At 45.4% G+C, this 23,993-nt stretch overlaps 3 protein-coding genes and 1 non-coding gene across 4 annotated transcripts; 1 reads left to right on the plus strand and 3 right to left on the minus strand.

The window, feature by feature from the left end:
* Window positions 1-10,759: 10,759 nt before the first annotated feature.
* Window positions 10,760-10,858, minus strand: LOC120696397. The gene has a single exon (XR_005684170.1). It is a non-coding gene; the product is annotated as a U6 spliceosomal RNA (small nuclear RNA).
* A 567-nt stretch (window positions 10,859-11,425) lies between these two features.
* Window positions 11,426-13,685, plus strand: LOC120663061 (protein MET1, chloroplastic-like). The gene is made up of 7 exons (XM_039942096.1): window positions 11,426-12,072; window positions 12,185-12,291; window positions 12,502-12,596; window positions 12,724-12,800; window positions 12,877-12,997; window positions 13,087-13,146; window positions 13,233-13,685. Exons 1-7 carry the CDS (start codon window positions 11,681-11,683, stop codon window positions 13,371-13,373), a joined length of 993 nt encoding a protein of 330 aa, XP_039798030.1. The 5' UTR covers window positions 11,426-11,680; the 3' UTR covers window positions 13,374-13,685.
* A 197-nt stretch (window positions 13,686-13,882) lies between these two features.
* Window positions 13,883-18,853, minus strand: LOC120663046 (ADP-glucose phosphorylase-like). The gene is made up of 3 exons (XM_039942078.1): window positions 18,199-18,853; window positions 15,601-15,891; window positions 13,883-14,545 (listed from the first exon to the last, which is right to left on the minus strand). Exons 1-3 carry the CDS (start codon window positions 18,715-18,717, stop codon window positions 14,285-14,287), a joined length of 1,071 nt encoding a protein of 356 aa, XP_039798012.1. The 5' UTR covers window positions 18,718-18,853; the 3' UTR covers window positions 13,883-14,284.
* Window positions 18,854-19,777: 924 nt separating this feature from the next.
* On the minus strand, window positions 19,778-20,571 carry LOC120663086 (60S ribosomal protein L15-2-like; the record flags this gene model as incomplete). Its single annotated transcript, XM_039942106.1, has 2 exons — window positions 19,778-20,252; window positions 20,353-20,571. Coding segments are annotated over 2 exons (465 nt in total), but the record flags the coding sequence as incomplete, so codon positions are not given.
* Window positions 20,572-23,993: the final 3,422 nt, after the last annotated feature.

Genomic DNA, 23,993 nt, shown 5'->3' on the forward strand with positions numbered 1-23,993 from the left:
GCGACTGCAATCTACGCCCTTCGTTCTAAATTATTAGTCATGTTTTGGCTCTTCTAGATGCATAGATTTTGCAACGTATCTAGATATAATATATATTACGTAGGTGCATAGATTTTGCTATGCGCTTAGATATTTCCTGCCGGATAGCAAAAATTTTATTGCCTGCCAGCTCAGGTTTTACTTCAAGTCAAAGGGTAGTTATATCATCATTATTACTAATAAGCCATTTAATCTCCAAAAAGAAATCCAAGCTCACTGATTTTGCATTTCCTGAATTGCATGCTCGGTGCGGCTGCAATCTACTAAGCACGTAGTAACTAGGTTATTTGAATAATTAAAATGCATGATTCTTCATTAATTATTTCCCTCTCTTAAAATTTAAGGTTTCAGATTTATTTGACCACTTGGTAAGACCGGTTATACTTTTTACTAGCTATAAACGACAATGGTACAAATTAAATTGTCCAGATCCCTATATTAATCAATGACTAGTTGAACATGGACATCACTGATTTGTCCAACCACACCATAATAGTTCATCATTGACCATCAACCAAGCGTTGTCCTCCTACTCATATATGATACCACCTGCTTCTTCTTAACTCCTTCCACCCTCCTCCGCCCCAATATATGAAATTCATAAGATACCAACACAAGAGGAGGCAAATAAAATGACCGTGTGGAGCAATACATAGAGAGAATGTGCATGGTTGTGAATGAACCACAGATTCCACAATGCCAACAAGAGATTTTGCTGCCTCCATAGTAACTATTTGTAGAGAAATATGCATGGATGGTTGTGGGCACATCGGGATGCAGCAGAATGAGATGCCTGCCAAGACTGCGTATGTGTTTGGGCTTGAGAGGCATCAGGGCAAGTATTGTTCAGAGTTTGAAGAGCGCCACATGTTTGTGATTTACACACAGGGCTTGCGCGGAGTAAGTGTTATTGAAATGTGATCTTCAGCTACCTGCAGCATGTTGTCTCGTGGAGTGCGGCGCTGCTCTCATGGATTATTTGTTATGTTTGCCTGCATGGTATACAGTCAGTAGTTTCCTTACGATACCAAGACCATGGCTTGTATGTACACATGCTACATTCATATGATCAGTTAGTTGTATTCTCAATTTCTCACACCCGTTTACACAATCTTCATCACTGGCAACTCCTTCGCCAGAGGCTTGCGTTCCTCGCCAGCCTTCTCTTTCCGCTTGGACTAGGAGGGTTTTGCATGCAGGCAAAGTCAACATAGTTTCACATAATCAAAATCAGAGTATCTATACACCTATGAACTATGATTAGCCGGATTGACGACTAGTTTGATTGACTTCCTTGAGATTTTCCCCTAAATCATTCCATATACCTCACCTGATATAGGGACATGATTTTTTTTCCATATCAAGATACCAGTGGCGCAATAACTCATCCTCCTTTCGAGCTAAGAACCCCTCTTGTAAAGCTGCACTTCGCAGCTGGTGTGATAGTTTTGAGCATGTAATAGGTTGATTCTATCTCCAGTCTCTCACACTTTCATTCTTTCACAAATCCCCTGTATGCAAACACTTTGAAAGTGATCGGGTGCTCTAGTCTAAGAGGGGGAGGGGGTGAATTAGGCACTAATAAAAACTTAGACCTATGGCTCCAACTAGTTAGCACAAAACTTAAACTAAAACTTGTTATCTAGATGTGTAACTAGGTAGTTCTAGTGTGAAACCCCTATCCCAAAAGAGTTTAGCAACCTATAGCCTTTCCTATCAATAAACTATTCTATGAAAGTAAAGGCACACAAATTGCTAGTATGAAATGCGAAAGCTTAATGAGCGGGATAGGAGATAGCAAACTCTTGACGCGGGTGTTTATCCCGTGATTCGGTTAGCCACAAATGCACACCTACATCCACGTTGTTGTAGCACTCACTAAGAGTATTGATACTCGGCCACCAAGTCTCTTCCGTGAACACAATCACGGTCACCTTGGCCCCGGGTTCCACTAAGGAGCTTCTCCACAAAGGATGGGGGTCTCCACGTCCCCCGCACAAAGATGTCGTCGCCGCTCCACACCAAGTCGGAGGGTCGATGACGTTGCCGGCGAGCTTCACGCTCCAAGGTGCCGGTGCACCAAGCTCTTGTTTTGGTTCGCTAATGAACCACAGCACAAAGTCTTGAACCCTTGCAATCTCACTCACTAAGAGCTAATCCTTTACACAACACTCTCAAAGTGTGCTAAGGGCTAAGGATATGATCTTGATGCTTTTGTATGGCTTGGAGATGTTCTTGGGTGTGTGTGGGATGTTCAGCAACTCCAGCAATCTTCAAATGGCCGGGGTGAGGCGTATATATAGGCCACCAAGTCTTGTAGTCGTTGCTCCTACGGTCAGCTGAAAATCTGCGTATCACCGGATGAACCGATGCATCTGACAGGGGTAGCGTCGGTTCATCCGGTCACTCTAAGACACGAAGTAGCCGTTGAACTTCTGACTGCTGACACAGTGACCACCGGTTGAACCGATGCTTGCCCATCGGTTAAACCGGTCACTCACAGCCTTCCTCTCTTCTGCTGACGTCAATGCACCGACGCAATACTCTGATGCACCGTCGGTTGAACCGGTGCTGAAGAAACTTCTCCTGGGCACTTGACATCGTCTCTGGTACACAGTACGCCCAATGCACCGATGTCCTTTTTTGGACCGTCGGTTCAACCGGTGCCTATAGGCTAACTTGGCTTCGATTCCCTCCTGCACCGAACATCATAGCGTCGGTTCTTCCGACAAGCGTCGGATGCACCGATGCTTAGGCATCGGTTCTTCCGGTGCTCCTGATCCGAAGAGCTTTCAGGGCGCTGCCCTGAGACCCGCGAGGGGCGGCTCCCCCTCGACCCCCGTAGGGGAACCCCCGTAGCGGAACCCCCGTACCGGGTAGCGGAACCCCCGTAGGGGCGGCCCTTCGGGCCTTACTACGCCTATCTTCTCTTTCTCTTTGTCATCACTTGAACCTAAAAGCCTGAGAATGGTCATCTTAACAATCATATTAGTCCAAGTGTTGTGTTGTTATTCGATCACCAAAATCACTCGAAATGGCATAAATGGTGCCATGTTCGTTTCACACTTGCATGAGTAATATATGTTCAGGCCGCCGTAGGTCCTCTAAAAATAAATAAATAAATAAAAACAATAACTCATCCTCATTAATAAGTGGTGACCACACGCAGATGTGAGCACATAGGTTGCTTGCATTGCATGTCTGCTGGGGAGGCAATAAAACCAAGCTATTCCTCATTCTAAAAAAGATGTGAAATGCAGGACCGTGCGTTCTCATTACGGTGCTAGCATTATTACCAATATTTGACGATAATAGTCATACATAGACAAGCTACTACTCCACTAGTACTCCTGATGTATGGGTTTGTGTTGGTTGTAATTGTTGTCATGAGTTAGAACAAATCCATAGGTTCTCGAGACAACCATGAGAGGACTGAGGCGCATCAGGGAATGGAAGTCCAACTTGAAAGGCAACTGTGCTTCCCTCATACACAAGAAGGATATGGTAACTTGCTGCGGAATGGGTCGCCTGTCCAGAACTTTATCCGAACAAATGGAGAACGAGCCATAGCGCGCTTAACTAGTGGTTAAACATTGTCACCACACCTGGGGTGCCGAAGAAGGCCGTGCGGAGCCTCGCCATGCTGATCATCTAGGAGGTCTTGAAGGAGCGGAACATCAGTTTTCAACCGAAAAGAAACATCACCAATCATGCTTATGGAGAAAACTAAAGCGGAGCCGGCACTTGGATAACAGCAGGAGCAAAGTACCTGAGTACCTGGCATTTGTAATTCCAAGACTGTAACTTCTTTGTAATTTCTTTGTTACCTGTTAGCCGGTTGTACTCTTCTTCTATATTAATGAAATAGGCACAATCTCGTGCCCGTTCATTCAAAAAAAAAATGTGCCTCCGATCCCTCATCGCATAAGGCTGTTCCACAACATTGAGAACCCTGTGCTCGGTTGGCTTGCAGGACCAGTGGGCACATGCAGCTGGAATCGAGCTCATGTCTCTCACCGGGGTCCATCTCTAAATAAATTTTGTTGCCTCTCACCTGTGCAGCCACAATAGAAATATGATGCACCTGTCGCCTGCGAAGCCATGGATAGTCCCGGTAATTTCTCCAAAATTGTGATTTTCTTGTCTGAATGTAGTTGTAGGTTTGTTCGTGTACGCGTGGAGTGAGTGTATAAAGTTGGTGTGTATTTGTGCATGAGCAGATATTAGAGTCACAGATGTACCCAGATGAGAGGTGTAAAAAAACCTCCGAGAACTATACGGACAAGTCGTGTGCTACCGGTTCACGTACAACTCCTTGCTCCTATTGGGCTTATCTTTTTTTCTTTTTCTTTTTTTTGCAAAAGAGAGTCCTATTCGGCTTATCTTGATCTAATTTCCAAATCAAATTGTGAGTATCTCATGGACATCATCTGAGTGAGCTGAGTGTTGAATTCACACAAGCTATCGAACCAGCATGAGGATATAGATCTGGACGTCTTTTTTCAGAAATTAGTTGAAGGATTAATTCCAAGCTAGGAAAATCTGAAACCTTCTCAGACTTGTTTCCTTCATATTTTGAGTAGAAGAAAAATATTAACGGAATTTTTTCCTTCATACATGGGCGGAAGTATTTATCATAAGCCATTTAATCTCCTAGGCTAGGCTACTGTACTGCATTCACCACACAACAACAGAGAGCACTAATCTGGCTCTGGAGCGTGCATTTTGCGCATCCAAATTGCTTCAAGTTTAGTGCGACTGCAATCTAGTCACCTAACTTTAGTTTCGGTCACCCAAATTTCTCAACGTAGTAGTAGAAATTCTCTCCCTATATGATGAGTATATTATTCAGGTGACTAATTGTATTCAGACATTACTGATTGTCCAACCACAACGTACTGTAGTACTTCGTCTTCACTCATCAATCGAGCAACTGTCCTTTCGTGCAAGCTAGCATCCGTTTCTTTATATTAACTCTTTCCACTGCTCCCACAGTCACAGACCTAGAGATTCAAAACGATGCCAACCAGGGATTCTACTAATTCCACGTAGTAACTATTTATAGCGAAATATGGATGGTTGTGGTCAGATCAGAATGCAGCACAATGAGATGCCTGACAAGACTACAGATGTTCGGGACTGAGAGGCATCAAGGCAAAGATTATTCAGAGTTTGAAGAGCACCACATGCTTATGCCTTCCATGCGGGGCGTGAACCGACGAAGCCACTGCAAGCTGTCTCATAAATCTGCTCACAGCACGCCATAATGGAGTGCAACGCTCCTCCCTTGGCCGTCTCGTTGAGCTTTTCCAGTCTGATCCTGTATAATAGCTAGTTCAGTCAACTCCTGTCCAACAGCTAGAGGCACAATGGATGCATGGGGGGTTCATTTAGAGATTACTTAGCGTTAAAATGTTGCCATTGGTTTCACATTAGGCATCTCAACCTTGGCTTGACATCGATGAGCTCTTCAAAGGCATGTCATTGTCTTTTTTTCTGCAAACTTCGAACTGTTTGTGCATAGTTCTAAGTAAACAGACAGATTCCTTCAAAAAAAAAAAGTAAACAGACAGATAGTGCAACATAACAAGCTAGATGCATCAAATTTTCCTTGTGGTGTCCCGTTAACAATGCATGGCAATAACTCGTCATCGTCAGCGCTAATAATCCCTTGCTTGCATTCTTATTGAATCCATACAGCGTTTGTAGTTTTAATTAGTTAATCTGTATATCTGCGAATCTTTTTGTAGTTATGTTTATGAGGAGCCAACAGAAAACATTTGGATCGCGGTAGGTGCTGGACATATATACGTGAAGCTTGGACCTAGAGTTGCTCATAACTTAGATACTGGTGTCGTGTTGCTGTTAGACGTTCTTTGTTGCCCGGGACAACCAGCTTTTGGAGAAGCATGCTTGAGATATTTGTACACATGGCAAAGAGAAAAGATCCTTTAATTGCATGCTTTGAGCAGCCACATCAATTCATGAGTCGCTTCTAAAAGGGCACCGGAGAAGCCATAAATTTGCAAGGACAACACTATGAACGAAACTTGGATGCAAGGGTGACAATATGATGTAAGATTCGGCAGAAGGGCTAAAATAAGAGGCATGTGAGCACATCTTCAAGAAACTAACTGTAAAAGCATGGGGATCTCGTTGCAAGAAGTAGAAAGATGGCAGGGTGCAAAAAGAAGTGCCCAAGGGCATATATGTAAGGAACTAGGGACCTGCACATCCCCCTGCAAACAGTGTGGGTTCAAATGGGTTTAATGGGGTGAGTTTTAATATGAAGTGTATTTGAGTGGGTTAAAATGGGTTGTATAAGGTAATGGGGTGGGGTGGAACAGGTTCTATATACATGCGGGTTGGGGTGGGTTGAAATGGATCTTTTGTGCAGAACTGCATTCTGGAAATAAAACCTCGCGTTCACACTATAAACTTTTATCGAAATTGACTGAAATTGGTTGGAGATCACTCAGTATGACTGACAGCTACTCTATGCAAAATAGTGTGGCTAGACCTACACGTGGGCCCTATATCAAGAGCCGGACCCTGAAATTAAAACATCGTGTTCACACTATAAAATTTTGTCGAAATTGACCGAAATTTGTTGGAGATAACTCAGTATGACTGGCAGCTACTCTGTGCAAAACAATGTGGCTAGACCTGCACGTGGGCCCCATGTTAAGAACCATACCCTAAAATTAAAACCCCGTGTTCACACTATAAAATTTTATCGAAATTGACCGAAATTTGTTGGAGATGACTCAGTATGACTGACAACTACTCTGTGCAAAAAAGTGTGGCTAGACCTACACATGGAGCCCATGTCAAGAGCCGGACCCTGGAACTAAAACCTCGCGTTCACACTATAAAATTTTATCGAAATTGACTCAGTATAATTGGCAACTACTCTGTGCAAAATAGTGTGCCAAGATCTACATTATAGTTTTTTTAAAAAAAAATGGGTTCTTATTGGGTTGTAATTATAGTTTGGCTAATAGTTTATTCCATTATGAGTTCAAATGTTTGGGTTGGATTGGTGTGTGGTGGTGGTGGTTTGGAATGGAGTGAGATCATATAATTTCTCTAATGAGAATTGAGTGGTGGGGGTATAGTTTGGTTTCCAACCCATTTGCAGGGTGAAATACACTGTACTATTTCATCTTCACTCATCAACCAAACAACTGTCCTTTAACGCACGCTAGCATCCGCTTCTTATATTAGCTCTTTCTACTGTGTCCTCCCAGTCCTGGACCTACTCACCTACAGATTCCCACGATCCCAACCAGAAATTCTACCGCCCTTTACATAGTATTATCTTTTTGTTGAGAAATATATATCGATGGTTGTGGGCAGGTCCAAATGCAGCAGAATGAGATGTATGACAAGAACACAGAGGTTCGGACTGAGAGGCATCATGGCAAGTATTATGCAGAGTTTGAAGAGCGCCACATGATTATGCCTTCCATGCGGCCATGCGGGGCGTTTCCGGACGAAGCCACTGCAAGTTGAGTCTCATAGATGCACTCATAGCACGCCATCATGGAGTGCAACGCTCCTCCCATGGCCATCCGATTGAGCTTTTCCAGTCCAATTTGGAACAGTATAGCTAATTTAGTATACTTCTGTGCAACAGCTAGCAATGCAACCGAAGGTTCATTTAGAAAGTACTTCCCATTAAATGTTGCCATTGGTTTCACATTACGCATCTCAACCTTACTTGACATTGCCTCGCCTTAATTTCCCAACATAACATCGATGAGCTCTTCAAAGGCATGTCATTGTCTCTCTTTTTTTTCGTTTGGGTCCTGCAACTTAGAACTGTTTGTGCATATTACGACATATGGGATTTTTAAAAAAAAAACATCGGCTTCCATTAATATATCATTATAAAATTATGGTTAGTGCTTACTTTCACAAGGTAGATGCGTCAAATTTTCTTGTGGTGTCCAACCAGCTTTTGGAGATGCCTGGCAAAGAGAAAAGATCCACGAACTGCGTGCTTTGAGCAGCCACATCAGTTCATGAGTCGCTCCACTGGAGAAGCCCTAAACTTGAGGACAACACCATCATGTGGACATCTTTCTGCACCTGCAATTAGGTGAAGGCTTCCTGCCGGATAGCAAAAATTTTATTGCCTGCCAGCTCAGGTTTTACTTCAAGTCAAAGGGTAGTTGTATCATCATTATTACTAATAAGCCATTTAATCTCCAAAAAGAAATCCAAGCTCACTGATTTTGCATTTCCTGAATTGCATGCTCGGTGCGGCTGCAATCTACTAAGCACGTAGTAACTAGGTTATTTGAATAATTAAAATGCATGATTCTTCATTAATTATTTCTCTCTCTTAAAATTTAAGGTTTCAGATTTATTTGACCACTTGGTAAGACCGGTTATACTTTTTACTAGCTATAAACGACAATGATACAAATTAAATTGTCCAGATCCCTATATTAATCAATGACTAGTTGAACATGGACATCACTGATTTGTCCAACCACACCATAATAGTTCATCATTGACCATCAACCAAGCGTTGTCCTCCTACTCATATATGATACCACCTGCTTCTTCTTAACTCCTTCCACCCTCCTCCGCCCCAATATATGAAATTCATAAGATACCAACACAAGAGGAGGCAAATAAAATGACCGTGTGGAGCAATACATAGAGAGAATGTGCATGGTTGTGAATGAACCACAGATTCCACAATGCCAACAAGAGATTTGCTGCCTCCACGTAGTAACTATTTGTAGAGAAATATGCATGGATGATTGTGGGCAGATCGGGATGCAGCAGAATGAGATGCCTGCCAAGACTGCATATGTGTTTGGGGTTGAGAGGCATCAGGGCAAGTATATATTGTTCAGAGTTTGAAGAAGGCAAAATTGTTCCTGGACTATGGGGCTCAGTTCAATTTGGTCCCTGAACTATAAAAACGTTCAATTTAGTCCCTGAACTATTCTAAGCCAGGGGCGGAGTCACGTTGAAGGTTGTGGGTGCGGCTACACCCAAAATTTTCACAATCACTTATAATCTCTAGATTTTGACCATGTTTGCTTCAATTTCATACATGTACTATAAAGTGCCGCACCCCCCTCTATTTGTCTCTAGCTCTGCACCTGTTCTAAGCGGCCCAACTTCATCCTTGAATCCGACGTGGCATGCCACGTAGGCTCCTACAGTCACCGCTCAGTCAGCTTGAGCGCGTGAAATACACTTTTTACCCTCCATGGGTAGCTTATTCTAGCCCGCATCGAGCCGAACGCTCCCTCCCTAGCCAGGTCGTTGCACCTCCTAGGTAGCGCATGTCATCAATGGCAGGGACGTTTTGTTCACCCAAATTTCTCAACTAGTAGTAGAAATTGTCTCTCCCTATATATGATGAGTATATTAATCAGGTGACTAGTTATACTCTCTAATTTGTCCAACCACAACGTACCGTAGTACTTCGTCTTCAGTCATCAACCGAACGACTGTCCTTTCGTGCAAGCTAGCAAGCTAGCATCCGTTTCTTATATTAAGTCTTTCCAGTTTCCACCGTGTGTCTCCCGCAGTCCCAGATCTAGAGATTCAAAACCACGCCAACCAGAGATTCCAGTACCTCCACGTAGTAACTATTTATAGCATGGTTTTAAATAGCGGGCTATAGCAAATAGCGGCATTTTTTTAGGCTAAGAGGCTATAGCGGAAGCTATAGCAGACTATGGCAAATTACAGTTTAGTACTAAATCATGAAAAATACAAGTAATAGATGCACAAAAACATAGTAATTAGCGAATTTCATAAACATAACTATATTTCTAGAGCTGCGGAAACAATACTTAAGTTGACAATATAATAAAATTCATACAATCAAATATTCAGTTGTCCAAAAAACCAAAATAATAGCACTAAGCTAAGGATAAAGCTATAGCGGTGTTATAGCTACGTCATTTAGCGCATCTATAATCCAACTTAGCGGTCATAGCTGCCATAGCGGCACAAATACAAATAGCGTAGCAGGAATTCTCTAAAAAAGCTATAGCGGGATTATAGCGGGCTATTTAAAATCATGATTTATAGAGAAATATAGATGGTTGTGGTCAGATCGGGATGCAGCATAATGAGATGCCTGACAAGAATACAGATGTTTGGGACTGAGGGGCATCAGGGCAAGGATTATTCAGAGTTCCTGGCAACTTAGCTACTGGTGTTGTGTTGCTGTTAGGCGTTCTTTGCTCCCTCGGGACAACTATCTGTTGGAGATGCATGCCTGAGATATTTTGTACACATGGCAAAAAGAAAAGATCCTTGAATTGCATGCTTTGAGCAGCCACATCTGTTCATGAGTCGCTTCTAAAAGGCCAATGGAGAAGCCCTAAACTTGCGAGGACAACAATATGGAGTAAGATTGGCCAGAAGGGCTAACATAAGAGGCATGTGTGCACATCTGCAAGAACAACACAAATACGAACCTAACAGCAAAAGCATAGGGATCTTTGCCCTGTTCGGATGCCCATTTCCGGCTGGGTTGGAGCTGGGCTGGTGACCGTTGGGGCTGTTGGCTGGTGACCGTTGTCAGCGTGGAACACTGTAGCTACAGTGCTAATTGCACTGGTTTCTATCCAAACCGAACAGGCTTTTTGTTGCGAGAGGTAGAAAGATGGTAGGGTGCAAAAAGAAGTGCCCAAGGGCATATCTGTAAGGAACTAGGGACCTGCACATCAAATGTCAAAAAAACTTGGACCACTTCTCAATTTGTGTGCGTGTCAGCCTTGCCCAGGGACCCTGCTAATCGCATCGCTCCAATTTTATCAGATGTCGCCAGAGAGAAGAGTTTGTACCAGCACCTCAGCTTAGATTATAGAGTGGATTAAACTTTAGCCACGTGTCACTTAATCCCTGTTTAGTTTCCAAAAAAATTCACATAGTATCCGTCACATCAAATCTTCGGACGCATGCATGAAACATTAAATGCAGTTGAAAAAATAACTAATTACGCAGTCTAACTAATTAGCACGAGATGAATCTTTTAAGCCTAATTAATCTATAATTGGATATTATTTGTCAAGTAACAACGAAATGTACTACTGTGTCAGAACCCAAACTTTTTCATCAACTAAATACACCCTTAGCAATTAGCATCACCTGCACAGCCCGGCCCGTCCAGACATCCATCCTACTGGGCTGTGGGCCGTTCGTCCCGGCCTTCCCGTTCGATAATTTTTTTGTGACACATAGGGCCACGTGGGACCCCTAAAAAAAACATAGGGCCACATGGAGGCCCATATATCACACAGATGCGAAACTGACAAGTGGGTCCATAAAGCTGACGTGGGCGGTGGCGCGTGGCACGTGGCAGCCTCTATTTTGATCGCCCTGTCCCTGTGGCCTTCTTGGTATGTGGCCTCCGTCTCGCCCCGGAGCTCTAGCGCTCTTGGCGCCACATAGGGAGCTCTAGCGCTCTTGGCGCCACATAGTCCAGGATGAGCCACAGAAGCGTCTCCTCCTCATCTGCAGCAGCTCTGCACCACCACCAAGATCCGCCAAGAAGAAGAGGAGAAGGCCGCCCGTAGCCGCCAAGCGGAGGAGAACATTCGAGCGAGTGGCGCGGCAGGCACCTCGCGCGTGCAAAGCTTCTTTCCTAGCCAAGCCCATGGCGGCGCTGGCTCACCAGGTGGGCGCCAACCAGCCGCCGCTGCTCTCCTCCCCCGCCCGCCTCCCGCGAAGCAGCAGCAATGCGCGCCTGCTCCCGGCGGCGTCGTCCCTCGGAGGCCGCGGCGTGAGGCTGCTCCCGCCCCGGGGCGCGCGGAGGGCCGTCGTCCGGGCGTCGTCGGAGGCGAAGGCGGAGGCGGAGGCCAAGCCGGCGGAGGGCGCGGCCGAGGAGGAGCGCCCGTACGAGGAGTACGAGGTCACGATCGAGAAGCCGTACGGGCTCAAGTTCTCCAAGGGCCGCGACGGCGGCACCTACGTCGAGGCCATCCTCCCCGGCGCCGCCGCCGACAAGACCGGGCAGTTTACCGTCGGCGACAAGGTGCTCGCCACCAGGTTGGTCCGCCCCGCCGTGCGATACTACCTGCCGCCGCCTGCCTTTGGATCATTGGATGCATCAACTGATCAAGAAACGATTTCGCTCTGCCCTATGATGAACTGATCGCAGCGCCGTCTTTGGGGACGATATCTGGCCGGCGGCAGGGTACGGCCAGACCATGTACTCCATCCGTCAGAGGGTCGGCCCTCTCTACATGAAGATGGAGAGAAGGTTTGGTAAGAACTTATACTAGTTAGTTACTCCATTTGTTTTGCAATATTGTCCATCTTTTCTCTCTCTGAATTATAGGACCATCAAGTTAAAGTAGAACAGTTAGTTGCTTATGAGTTATGAGTCTTAATTTCGTTCATCTTTGCAGCATATATAGATGCATGTGATTGAAAATTGTTTTCTGAATAATCCTGCTAATTGCTAATTGGGTTCAGGTAAGTGGGATGGCGCTGGTGAGCTCACCGAGAAGGAGATCATAAGAGCTGAGAGGAACTCTGGAGTGGTCAGCGGCAGGGTGAGAGAGATCCAGGTGAGCACAAGCACCAAGAAGCATGAGTTCTGTATCTTCAGGTCTATCTGTAGAAGTGCGCCGAACAATCATAAATAGATCAATGGTTTTTTGCTCATGAATGACAATGTCTGAAAACTGCACGCAGTTGCAAAACTACCAGAGGAAGATGGCGCAGAAGATGCAGAGGGAAGAGGACCTCCGCACGGGGCTCAGGCTGTACAAGTCAGTGAAATGATTCTTTCTCCTAGCTATGATATTGCTTCAATTTAAAGATCCATTTGACTTATGAAAACTTCAGGGATGGGAAATATGAGGAGGCATTGGAGAAGTTCGAGTCGGTATTGGGATCAAAACCAGAGAGCAGCGAGGCTGCCATTGCCAGCTACAATGTTGCCTGCTCCTATTCCAAACTCAACCGGGTTGGATACTTCTCTCTTCTCTGATCTCTCACTATGCAAGTCATGTCTGCAGTCTGATACTGAATACTCATATGAACATTCCTCCGCAGATACAAGCAGGGCTTTCTGCGTTGGAAGATGCCCTGAAATCAGGCTATGAAGACTTTAAGGTAACTACTAGCTCTTTTGCCAGATTGCTGCATGAATTGAAAACCAATAAGTTCCAAACTAATGACACGCGTTTGATTTCCTGCAGCGAATCCGCACCGACCCGGATCTCGAAAACTTGAGGAAAACAGAGGAATTCGAGCCCATGCTGAAGAACTACGACGAGTCGTTCATCAACGAGAACGCCCTCAACGCCATCAAATCATTGTTTGGGTTCGGCAAGCAGTGAGCAACTGAAACATGGTGGTAGCAGCAGCAGGCAATGCCTCTCCTCTTTGGTCTTGCCGTTTTGCATACTGCACGAGCCTACTGTGCTAAGCTCATGCCCATACAGTTCGTCCCACTCTCCGTCAGTAGGTAGCTTAGCTATTCTTAGTGAGACTTGTACTTAACCATTTGATGAAGATACAGTATGTACATCCAAATGACGCATCTGCGTTTGTAAAGGCATTATGTGGCAGTTGTGCTTGTAATGTATGACAAATATATGTTGAGCATCAACTTAAAGGCAAATATATTTTTCGATGGACACATGAGCCAAGTACTGACAAGTTGTTGCTTAATTGATTTTTTTGTTTCAGATAGTTTACAATGTCTAAAAAACAACAGTTCATTTTGGTTCACCAAACACCTGACAGCAAGAACGCAAGGAATACCAACATCTACGCATCAGGATACTATGACCTGAAGACAATGGATCATACCATAACCCAAGTTGCATACGCATCACACCAGGAATTGTCAGAAAGATATCAACAATTTATTAGTCTGGAAAACTCTGTTTTTAACCCAATTGTACATCAACATGCAATCATCAACCTGACGGCCCACAAAATTAAAAAACAACACTTGGCATGCAGGCCTGACAATAGCTATTTGCCAGGGGAGGATTCAGATAAAAGTTTAATGAAACCCCAGCAGATCATCCTCACCAAAACAAGGTCCGTCCGCTGTTACATATCATGTTAGCTGTCCACTTGGATTATTAACATGTTACTTTTGCTTTCAGGGAAAGTATTGTGGAACATAGCTTTCTTTCATATTTAGTGAACAATCAGATACCAACCGCCAGCTAGGATCTTCTTTCTTAATGCAATGATACGCAGCAGCTCTCCTGCATATTCGAGAAAAAACCACCAGCTAGGTTGAACAGTCAAGTTCCCTCAAAATCTTGGCAGCATCTTCAGGAAAAACTGGATTGATGTAGCACCCACTTCCAAGCTCAAACCCGCCTATTACACTTAACTGGGGCACGATCTGAAGGAACCAGTGTGCATAAGGCAGGCAGGATGATGAGAGCCCAAATGGTGTGCTGTGGATCATAAAATTGAATGGTGGGTCATTGAGCTGCTTAGACAGCTTTTGTAGCATTGTCTTCAACAGAGATCCAAGATCCAGTGCCTGCAGGCAACATATCAACAGCTTAATCTTGAGATGAGTTGAAAGAATAAGTAATGCAAATATGACCAATAGTGTTGCACACAACATAAACATGTGGAAGTGAATCTGCTAATGCCTCATTTTCACATGTAAAGTAATCAGTAGAATGCAACAAAGCCCACAAGCACGACGGAGTGTATAGAATAAAAGAAGAAAATAATTAAGCGAATCAAAAATTGCAATGTGTAAATGATTCTGGGGGCGTGTACAAATTTCCCAATAGAAGGAACAAATCTTTGAGGGAATGGCATAAACACAGCACATGTGGTATTTTGATGCATAGCCACAACATGGAGCAACTTTTCCATATATTAAAAAGAAATGTGTATAACACAGTCCTGAACTTTGGATCTTTGTATCAGTGTCAGTGGTAAAGATGGACACCAATTGCCAAGGTTAGGCATGCAAGCTAAATCAATAGCTAGCAGCAGATGCTTCAAACTATTGGCACACAAGTTTCTCCATAACTTAATAGGAACGCCAAAGGTATAGCAAGAACAAGTACGAAGGGTGTTAGGATCGCTGATCCCACCACGACTGCGTAGCTCGTATGGATGGGAGGAGGGAGGAGGACGCTTGCGCAGCGGCCGGCGAGTAGGCGCCGTGGCTGCAGCAGGGAGCGGCGGCGGCGTGCGTGGAGGGCGGCGTGCGTGAGGGGGAGATCGTGAGGGAGAGAGCGAGTCACGAGAGCTAGGGTGGCCCCATGAGGCCAACTGGAATTCTATTCCCAGCCTAATCTGTCTTCCCTCTAGGGGAGAGTACTTAATACAAATTGTTTCACACTTTAGGAAAGTAAATAAACCCTAAGCAAATAATCATGGCTCTCCTAGCCACTTGGGCGCCGCCGCCACTGGTACGTGATGAGCGGCGCCGGCTGGGGCGCCTGGGCCTGAGGCGCCTGGGCCGGGCCCATAACAAAGGGAACTTTGAACATTAAAGCATATAGTAGCAGATGTCTGCATAATTCGGTCTATACAAAAAACGAAACATATAAGGGATTTAAAAGCAGTCCATACCTTAGCCTCATCAATTTCATGAAAATAAGAAAGATGTTGCTGGGGAATAATCCATATCTCAAATGGATATGATGCAGCAAAAGGAACAATCGCAGAAAAATAGGGTGTCTTGCTGATCAGGATATCTTTGGACCTAATCTCGCAAAGGCTGCAGTTCCCTGATCTATCAAAAAACCCCTTCATGCAGTTAAGCCGAGATGTAACAGAGGGAGGGACAAAGGGAGTTCCCAGCATCTGGCTGTGTGAATGTGCCATTGACGCTCCAGCAGATGCCCCATGGTTCTTAAACACCTAATTTTTTATGACAAAAGGAAGTTATTCACTTGCACAGGAGGAAATTAACAAGGATATTGTACAAGGCTGTTAAGTAAAAGAAGCAACTTGCACAGTCAATAACAGAAATAAATATAGGACATTACATACTGGTAAAAATAGACAGGAAAAAAGCAGTACCGAGATGGGTTGTCAGAACAACAAATAGGCACTTTGTTTATAAACAATACAATGATCACACTTACAACCTTAGTCCTTGTGGTAAACATGAGAAATCTGCCAAACAACACATCTACACAAAACAGACTGTCCAGTCCACATAGCTGATAGCTCATGATGAGCTTGCATGACTAACAAATAACACAGCATGCATCATATTCATATGCACTAACACTCTAACAGTGATGTATGAAGAGGGCAATATTGATCTTTTTTTTCATTAGTGACTGACTGACTTGCTAGTTTGCATGGTTGGCAAAAGTTAAATATCAAGATGTGTTAGGATGTCACACAGGTACATTGCATTCCCACTGTGGCTTCACGTGTGAGAGGCAACTATTCTTGTTTGGGAAGTTAGCCCCGGTAGGGAAATTCTGGGTGATCCAGGATAGAATGTAGGACCGGGGGTTCACAACAATCCAACCCATCCACTGAGCTATCACTCAGGTCCTAAGGCAATGGGATATTGACAGTTTCTTGTATATGCAATTATGCATAGATGACAAATATGCTGAATAGACCAATGCATGGAAAAGGTCCAGGCCTAAGCAATGAACTAAGCGACAAAGGTACTAACAACTGAAACATGTTTCCCGAGTGAACAATAGAACTTTAAGTCCTCAACAATTTTGCAATCAAGAATCAACAGATCCAAGCTTATGCAAATGAACCAAAGACAAAACTCGACAGAACAGACAAATTCACCAATTCAGTTTTAAACTAAAAGGTGAATGGTCATTGTCCATATCTGTATGACCATGAATTGGAATGGTTGACATAAACATAGGCTCAACAGAAAGTGTCCAGGAACTGAAATCATGTAAAGCCAGCACTGACTGCCACTAGGCATCCTAACCTCCACAGCAAGCAACATGACCCAAAAAATTTGCAAACTTTGCCATAGCAACATATCCATGCAAGTAAACAAATTAAATGTAATTATAATCTCATTTATAACATGATATTGCCATTTTTACCTTATCTGTGCCCAAAATTCCATCTCAACCCAAATAAATGAACACACAAAGCGATTAACAGAAGATACTCTGAACCGACAATAGAGATGGAACTAGAAAGATGGCAACATATCTAATGTCTTCACTAAATACATTTAGTTTCAAGGAGATTCAACAATTAGTTTGTACGAGCCAACTGAATAGTGACAGATGATAACGATAGCAATAATTCCATAGCAAATAATGCAGCATGGATCATAAGTGCTAATAGTGACATATAAGGAGGGCAATGTTGATATCTCTCCCTCCCACCGTATTGGCAGTTTCTATTTATTAAACCTAACTACGATATCTCAGTGTCCCAGAACAGATTCCTAAATCATAAGTGACAAATATGCTGCATGGAGAATGCATTAAAAAGGTCCAAGTGTAACAAAAGCAGTACACGACAAATGTACTAACGACTGAAACACCATGTTGCCCAAGCAAAGAATAAACCAATTTTAAGTCTTCAAAAATTCACTAATCAAGAATTGACAGATCAGGCTTATGCAAATGAACTATAGAAAAAAGTACAAATTTGCTTGCTATAAACTGAAAAATCAATGGTCATTGTCCATATCTTCACACAAAAACGCTCTAATGGTAAGCCTGCAAGACTCCTCACCACTATGCAACCTAACCTCCACCGCAAGCATATGTTAAGAAAATTTGCAAACATCGCCATGGAAACCTTATCCATATGAATACAAAGGCGCAAGGACAAATTATCCGAAGTAACAATCTCATGTGCACACACAGCTAACATGATATTGCCATATTTACAAAATGTGTCCATCTCCCTACCAATATAAATGAACACACTATGTTATGAAAATTACAACTGAAGATGCACTGAACTGACAACCGATGTGGAAATGGAAAATTGGTACAATCTCTCCAGCTAAGATTTCTTTTTTTTTTCTTTTGGTTCCCCATAACATATATTCGCATTTGACATCCAAGAGCAAAAACATATCGCATTCGCATTTAAGAAGTACCCCTAGCACCCCCATCGTTTGCTATGATACTTTCGCCACTATCCAAAGAATGAGACGCCCCGGACATCTGATCGTGCAATTTAAGCAGAGATGTTACTCTACGGCCGTACCTGAACATACTTCACCGCGGGGTGCTCCCGGAGCTGCCGCACGCGCGCCGCGTAGGCGAGCAGCACGTCGCGGACCCCCTCTGCGCCCAGGTCCCACAGCCGGACGTCGTGGCGCGGCGTCTCGATGACCACGTCGTGGAACCCGAACCCGCGCACAGCGCGCTCCCCGGGCTGCTCCTCCGCCTCCGCCTCCCCGTCAACCACCTCCGGCTCGGGCGCGGGCGGCGGCTCGATGTCGCGCCGCAGCGCGGGATAGAGGTTCTGGATGACGCGGATCCGCCACGGCAGCGCGTCGTCGGGCGGCACGCGGAAGATCTGGGGGGCGCACTCGGACTCGCGGCCGGCGCAGAAGGGGCAGGACGGCTTGGGGGCGTCGGCGCCGGGGCCGGAGCTAGGGTTGGCGGTGGGGTTGTGCGACTTGAGGTCGGTGGGGCGGCGCGAGCGCGCCGGCGAGAAGACGACCCACCGCCCAAACACGGCGTCCCGGCGCGCCTCCGAGGTTCTCGGAGCTTCCGCCATCGCCGTCCAGAAGCTTCGGGCGGGGGCGCCGATGGAAGCCTGACGAGTAGAGCGAGCGCTGGCCGCTGGGTGTTCGCCGAAGAACCCGACCGCTTGGGCAGTTTCAGTTTCTCGGCTGGTTCTAGAGAGGACACTTGGGCTGGAGCTGGCCGGCTGACAGGCGGGACCCAGAAGGCTTCGAGGCAGCACAGAACTGCGTTTGGTTGGTCACTGCCCAGTGGGGCAGGGGCACCGCACAAAGAGTTGGGCCATTTTCCAAGACTAGTTTGACCGCTCTGTTTAGTGGAGCGTGGGTCGCTGAAACGTGGGGACACGGTATGGAAGTCAATTGTGGTGGACACGTGGACAACTGAACTGTATACGAACCAATAGTCGTTTGCTTTAACACAAAAAAAAAAAAGAAGCAGCAGCAGCTCTCTTGCCGAGTCCAGTTTGATAGGATGTTAGTTCAAATATGCAAGACGAGGATCATTGTCTGGATTTTAGTTCTAGCTAGCATAATATCCGTGCATTGCTATGGGTAACATCATTTTTTTTATCTTTCATACAAGTTGTACCGTGACCATTTGAGGTATTGATTGTCCAAGTTCCAATTGAGATTCAGACCGATTTGATCGGGTTTCGATTAGAATTTCAATTGATTTATTCGAGTTCCATTTAGAATTCCGATTGACAAACCATGAAATTATTAGTTATTTGAGTGAATTATGATGTTATGAAAAAAAATGTAGTGATTCTTACCATCTGCCGGAGACCTAAGGTTAACTATTGAGACCTTGTTCGGTTAACCTCCACCACAAGTGGAAGGGAATGGAGAAGATTGAGGGGAATTTAATTCCACCCAACTCCCTCGATATGCCCGAAATCCAATGATGATGGACCAAGAAACATTGGCCAGCATAATGTACAACTGTACACTGTCTTGCACGAGATTAGAACCACAGAGCAGCGCGGCAATTACAAGGATTCGTCCCAGAAGTGGCATCACAGTGCAGTAAACATATCAACCAAACGACTTAATCAGGATTAATGCAGGAACGAGAACCAAGAACGGGCGGCATGCAAAGATGCAATCATCGTGAGTACACAGCAGCACACAGCATTAGATCACTAACCATTCTTTGTCTGATAACACAGCCAAATTGCAAATAGTTCACGACATATGCTCCATAGTAGACATCTAACATAGTTCCAAGTGCTCAGAACACAAGTACCAAAATTTGAAAAATGCAACCAAACACAGCCGAAGTTTTGCTTGGGATGGGGGTTCCAGTATCCAGGCACAGAGCTCAACGGTAGCGGCGGAGGGAGAGGGTCTGGTTGCGCTTCCAGGTGGCTCTCCTGGAGGGCCTGTTCTTGTGGTGGGTGTGGCCCTTGCCGCGCAGACCACGGTACTTCTTGCCAGCAGAGGTGAGGCCACGGAGCTCGCGGTGCTTGTGCACATCCTTGCACAGCCAGTTGATCCTGGGGTCGTTGCGGATGGCAGTGTGGGCAACATCAACGAGGATGACCTCAAAGTACTTGTACGTACTATCCTGTGTGGAGAGAGAGATGGACAATTGCAGGTATTAGTTCAAAACAAACTCACCAAGAACTCTTTTATAACATGAAACCCCTCCTGACAATCCAGCGTACCTCGTTCACCCAGTAGGAGTTGAGAACCCTCAGTCCACCAAGCTTACGCCCAGCCCTCTCCTCAGCAACAGACCTCTTGTTCCTCTGGAACTTGAGTTGGGTGATACCCTGGTGCTTTGGCTTGCCATAGACAATACCCTTGGGCACGGGCCTCTTCCTACCACCACGCCTGACACGGACACGGTAAACAACATAGCCCTGAAGACAAACAGCACAAAGTTAAGCACAAGAACAGGCAACAACTACTAACAGTTCATCAGAACAGCAATTTGATACTATGCAGAACAAATTAGAAAGCTGAAAATCAGATGTGGGACAATATGTTGATATGCCATAATACTACCAAGCCAACAGGCATACTTTGACCACAGAATGAGGGCCTACTAGCTGAATGGTTCAATATTAGTCGAACAAATAACAAGCCTACCAGGCCAATAACCAACACAACATATTGTGACTACAATAACAAAAATCGTCCTCTTCGACTGGTTGATACAGAATGGCCTAAAGGAAACAAATTTAATTTCCTATTCAACATGGCAGGCACCAATAGAATTAAAGACTTTCTAGAAACAGCCACAAAGATGATCCAATGTACACACAGTTAACAGTAGGCCACCATAACTTTTGAAGCACATGTAGTTCATCTGAAAAAAAAAAAAGGTGAGTAGGCTGCGGCAGGTTCCAATCATCCACAGCCCATCATCTAAATTCAAAAATAATAAACCCAAGGGCCATATCCGTGCCCAAACAAAGGCTCTAAAACATGGTTAAATGGCATACTGAATGATTAAGTAGAGGTATCCCGCCCGCGGCGGCGGAGTGTGACGAGCCCGGCCGCGCGTGCGTCCTCCATCCCCTCCCTCGCCGGCGCACGCGCCCTCCCTTCCCTTCCTCACCGGCCTCCCCATCCCCACCCTCCCCGGCCGCCACCCACCTCATCCCGCACGCGGCCGCGGCCACGAGCCCCGTCGGAGGCCCGGATCCGGTGAGAGGGGGGCGGGGCTCAGCTTGAGCTCGCCACTGCTATTGTTGCTCGAGCTCGCGGCGGCCCTGCCGTCCGCCGCACAGGGAGGGCTGAACGGGGCTACGAGCCTCCGATGGCCATGGCGCACAGGGGCTCCGGCCGCCTCAAGCTCGGCGGGGCGGAGGCGGCGTGGCGGGGCCGGACGGGGCTCCGAGCCTCCGATGGCCATGGCGCACGGGGGCTCCGGCGAGCAAGCGAGGGTGGCGTCCTCTTCCCCTCTCCCTCTCTCTTCAATCTCCATCCATGGCGGGCCGCGCGGTGAGACGACCGCCACCGCCGCTCATGCCGGCCGCCCCTCCTCTGCTCCCTCCGCCCGCGAGCCCCGCCGCCCCTAGGAGCTTGCGGTCGCGGCCGCCCGCCCTGGAGCAGGGCCCCGCCCCTGGCTGCGGTGGAGGCCGTGGCGCGCCGGGGACCTCGAGCTCGGGCGGATCTAGCCGGGGCGGAGGCGGTTCCGAGCATGGCGGGAGAGCTGGGGTGGTTGGGACTGCAGGCCTCGGGAGGCGGTATCGGATGGCTCGCATCTCCCCTGGGAATCCCGGACGGTGGTCCGTCCGCAACGATACCGCACCGCCATCCAGTACCCGCCGCGGAGGATTGAGTACTATACTAACGCTCCAAGATTTGGAGCGCTCCCGTTTGCTCTGGCCCCACGGGGGCCCGGGGGTACTGTTCATGTGGGGCCTGGTACTGTTCATGGGCCCACGTGTACTGTTTAAGTGGGGCCCGCGTGGACCCAGTACTGTTTAAGTGGGCCCACGCGTACTGTTTAAGTAGGGCCCGCATACTATTCAAGTGGGCCCCGCGTATAAAATATATTTACTTTTTTTATATAAAAAATAATATGATTTTGTATACTGCGTTCACATGTAGTAGCTCTACTGTTTGTATACTACAAAGTGGGAGCCACACCATTTGCGACCCATGCACATTTAATGTGCCCCACTTAATGGACTCACGGTACTATTAGGTGCCTCTATCATTTGAAAAAAACATCAATGATGATTTCGTATACAAAATATAAAATAAATTTAACTTTTCCTATATATATGAAAATAATAACTTAGTACACCACGTTCATCTACGATAGCTCTAATACTTTTTATAATTTGTTTCACATACATAAATTCAAAAAATAGGATCAATTATTCTTTCATCACTAATTTTATACGTTACTTTGTCAGCTATTTTTACTCACACCTAAAAATTAACGGATTTCTAAAAAAAAAGTTATACTGTGCTTAGATGACCATTATGATAGCATAAAATATCTAAATTTAATATTGGATTGAGTACAACAAAATATAAATTTATGTTTCATCATTCTTTTCAAGTTAATATCTTTCAAATAGACGCGCATCGCGCGTCAACCGGCCTAGTTTTTCGCTAAAGTGACACTGGAAGGTGGGGTAGCGTTTCGCTTGCAGTACCCACTGCGAGCAGCCTAACGTGTGAACGAGACGGAATGGTCAACAGCCGAAGCAGCCGCATTAACACCTGCGCTACATGGTAAACACAACTTTCATACCCCCACGTCTGTACCCAGCGTGAATCTTCAAGCAACGAACGGACGGCAGATGAAAAGTGTGGGTACGTACCGCGGCGCTGAACACCATGTTTGGGGCGGCATGGCCGTGTGGGCGGAGGCACAACCGCGGTGTACAGGGGGGAGGAGGACAGGCGGCCACCGGCCAGCAGCTCTTGGCCTCCTGCACTGCAGGCCAACAACGCATAACGCCCGTCCGGAACAAGCTCGCTAGCAATCAGCCGGTCGTTCACTGTTCCCGACTCCCAAATATGTAATGTTAAATGTCTCATTTCCAATTTTGTTCTCGGTTGTTTGTGGCCTAGTAGCAAGTAGGGTACTGTTTTTTTAATTATACCCCCCTCCGTTCCAAATTATAAGATGTTTTGATTTTTGTAGGTACATTGCTTTTACTATGTGCATAGCAAAAGTTACGTATTTAGAAAAAACAAAATGTATTACAATTTGGAACGGAGGGAGTACTTAGCAATACTTGGTTTTTTTAGCAAGTAATCCCTCCGTATAAATCATTCCAATTTTTTTGGAGAGTCAAAGCATCTCTTTGACCAAATTTATATAATAAAATAATTATATTTATGATACTAAATAAGTATCCTCAGATTCTTAGTTAATTATATTTTCATAATATACCTGTTTGATATCATAAATCTTTATAATTCTCTCTATAATTTTGGTCAAAGTTGATACTTTGACTCTCCATGAAAGTTGGAATGCCTTGTAATTTGGAACGGAGGGAGTACATAGCAGGTTGAAAGCTCATGTGCTTGAAACCACCTTGCATATGTGATATGGAGGTTCAGGATCACGTAGTAATGTTGTTGAAGATACGAGAGGCGAGGATATAGCAAATTGTGTTTAATTACTTATTTTTGTACCACATTATCATTTTACCAAGTTTGTTGTACAATTATGCGTGGAATTGATAATACCTACTAAATAATACATTTTTTCCTTCACTTTTGTGAATTATCAGTGCATGGGTCGAGCTTTCGTTTATTAGGTGCTTAGACAGTGGCCCTAGGTGTCAGTCAAGATTCACCAGCTCCGACACTGATAACTGTTACAACAGTG

The sequence above is a fragment of the Panicum virgatum genome, chromosome 2K, assembly GCF_016808335.1.
Source record: "Panicum virgatum strain AP13 chromosome 2K, P.virgatum_v5, whole genome shotgun sequence".
NCBI classification, from domain to species: Eukaryota; Viridiplantae; Streptophyta; class Magnoliopsida; order Poales; family Poaceae; genus Panicum; species Panicum virgatum.

What these genes read in the sequence shown, in the direction of transcription:
- LOC120663061 (XM_039942096.1), top strand. Translation starts at nt 11,681, where the DNA reads ATGGCGGCGCTGGCTCACCAGGTGGGCGCCAACCAGCCGCCGCTGCTC. An exon ending in GACAAGGTGCTCGCCACCAG is followed by an intron (nt 12,073 to 12,184) that starts GTTGGTCCGCCC and finishes AACTGATCGCAG; the next exon opens with CGCCGTCTTTGGGGACGATA. An exon ending in ACGGGGCTCAGGCTGTACAA is followed by an intron (nt 12,801 to 12,876) that starts GTCAGTGAAATG and finishes TGAAAACTTCAG; the next exon opens with GGATGGGAAATATGAGGAGG.
- LOC120663046 (XM_039942078.1), bottom strand. Translation starts at nt 18,717, where the DNA reads ATGGCGGAAGCTCCGAGAACCTCGGAGGCGCGCCGGGACGCCGTGTTT. An exon ending in CCGCGGTGAAGTATGTTCAG is followed by an intron (nt 15,892 to 18,198) that starts GTACGGCCGTAG and finishes ATAAAAAATTAG; the next exon opens with GTGTTTAAGAACCATGGGGC. An exon ending in ATGAAATTGATGAGGCTAAG is followed by an intron (nt 14,546 to 15,600) that starts GTATGGACTGCT and finishes TGTTGCCTGCAG; the next exon opens with GCACTGGATCTTGGATCTCT.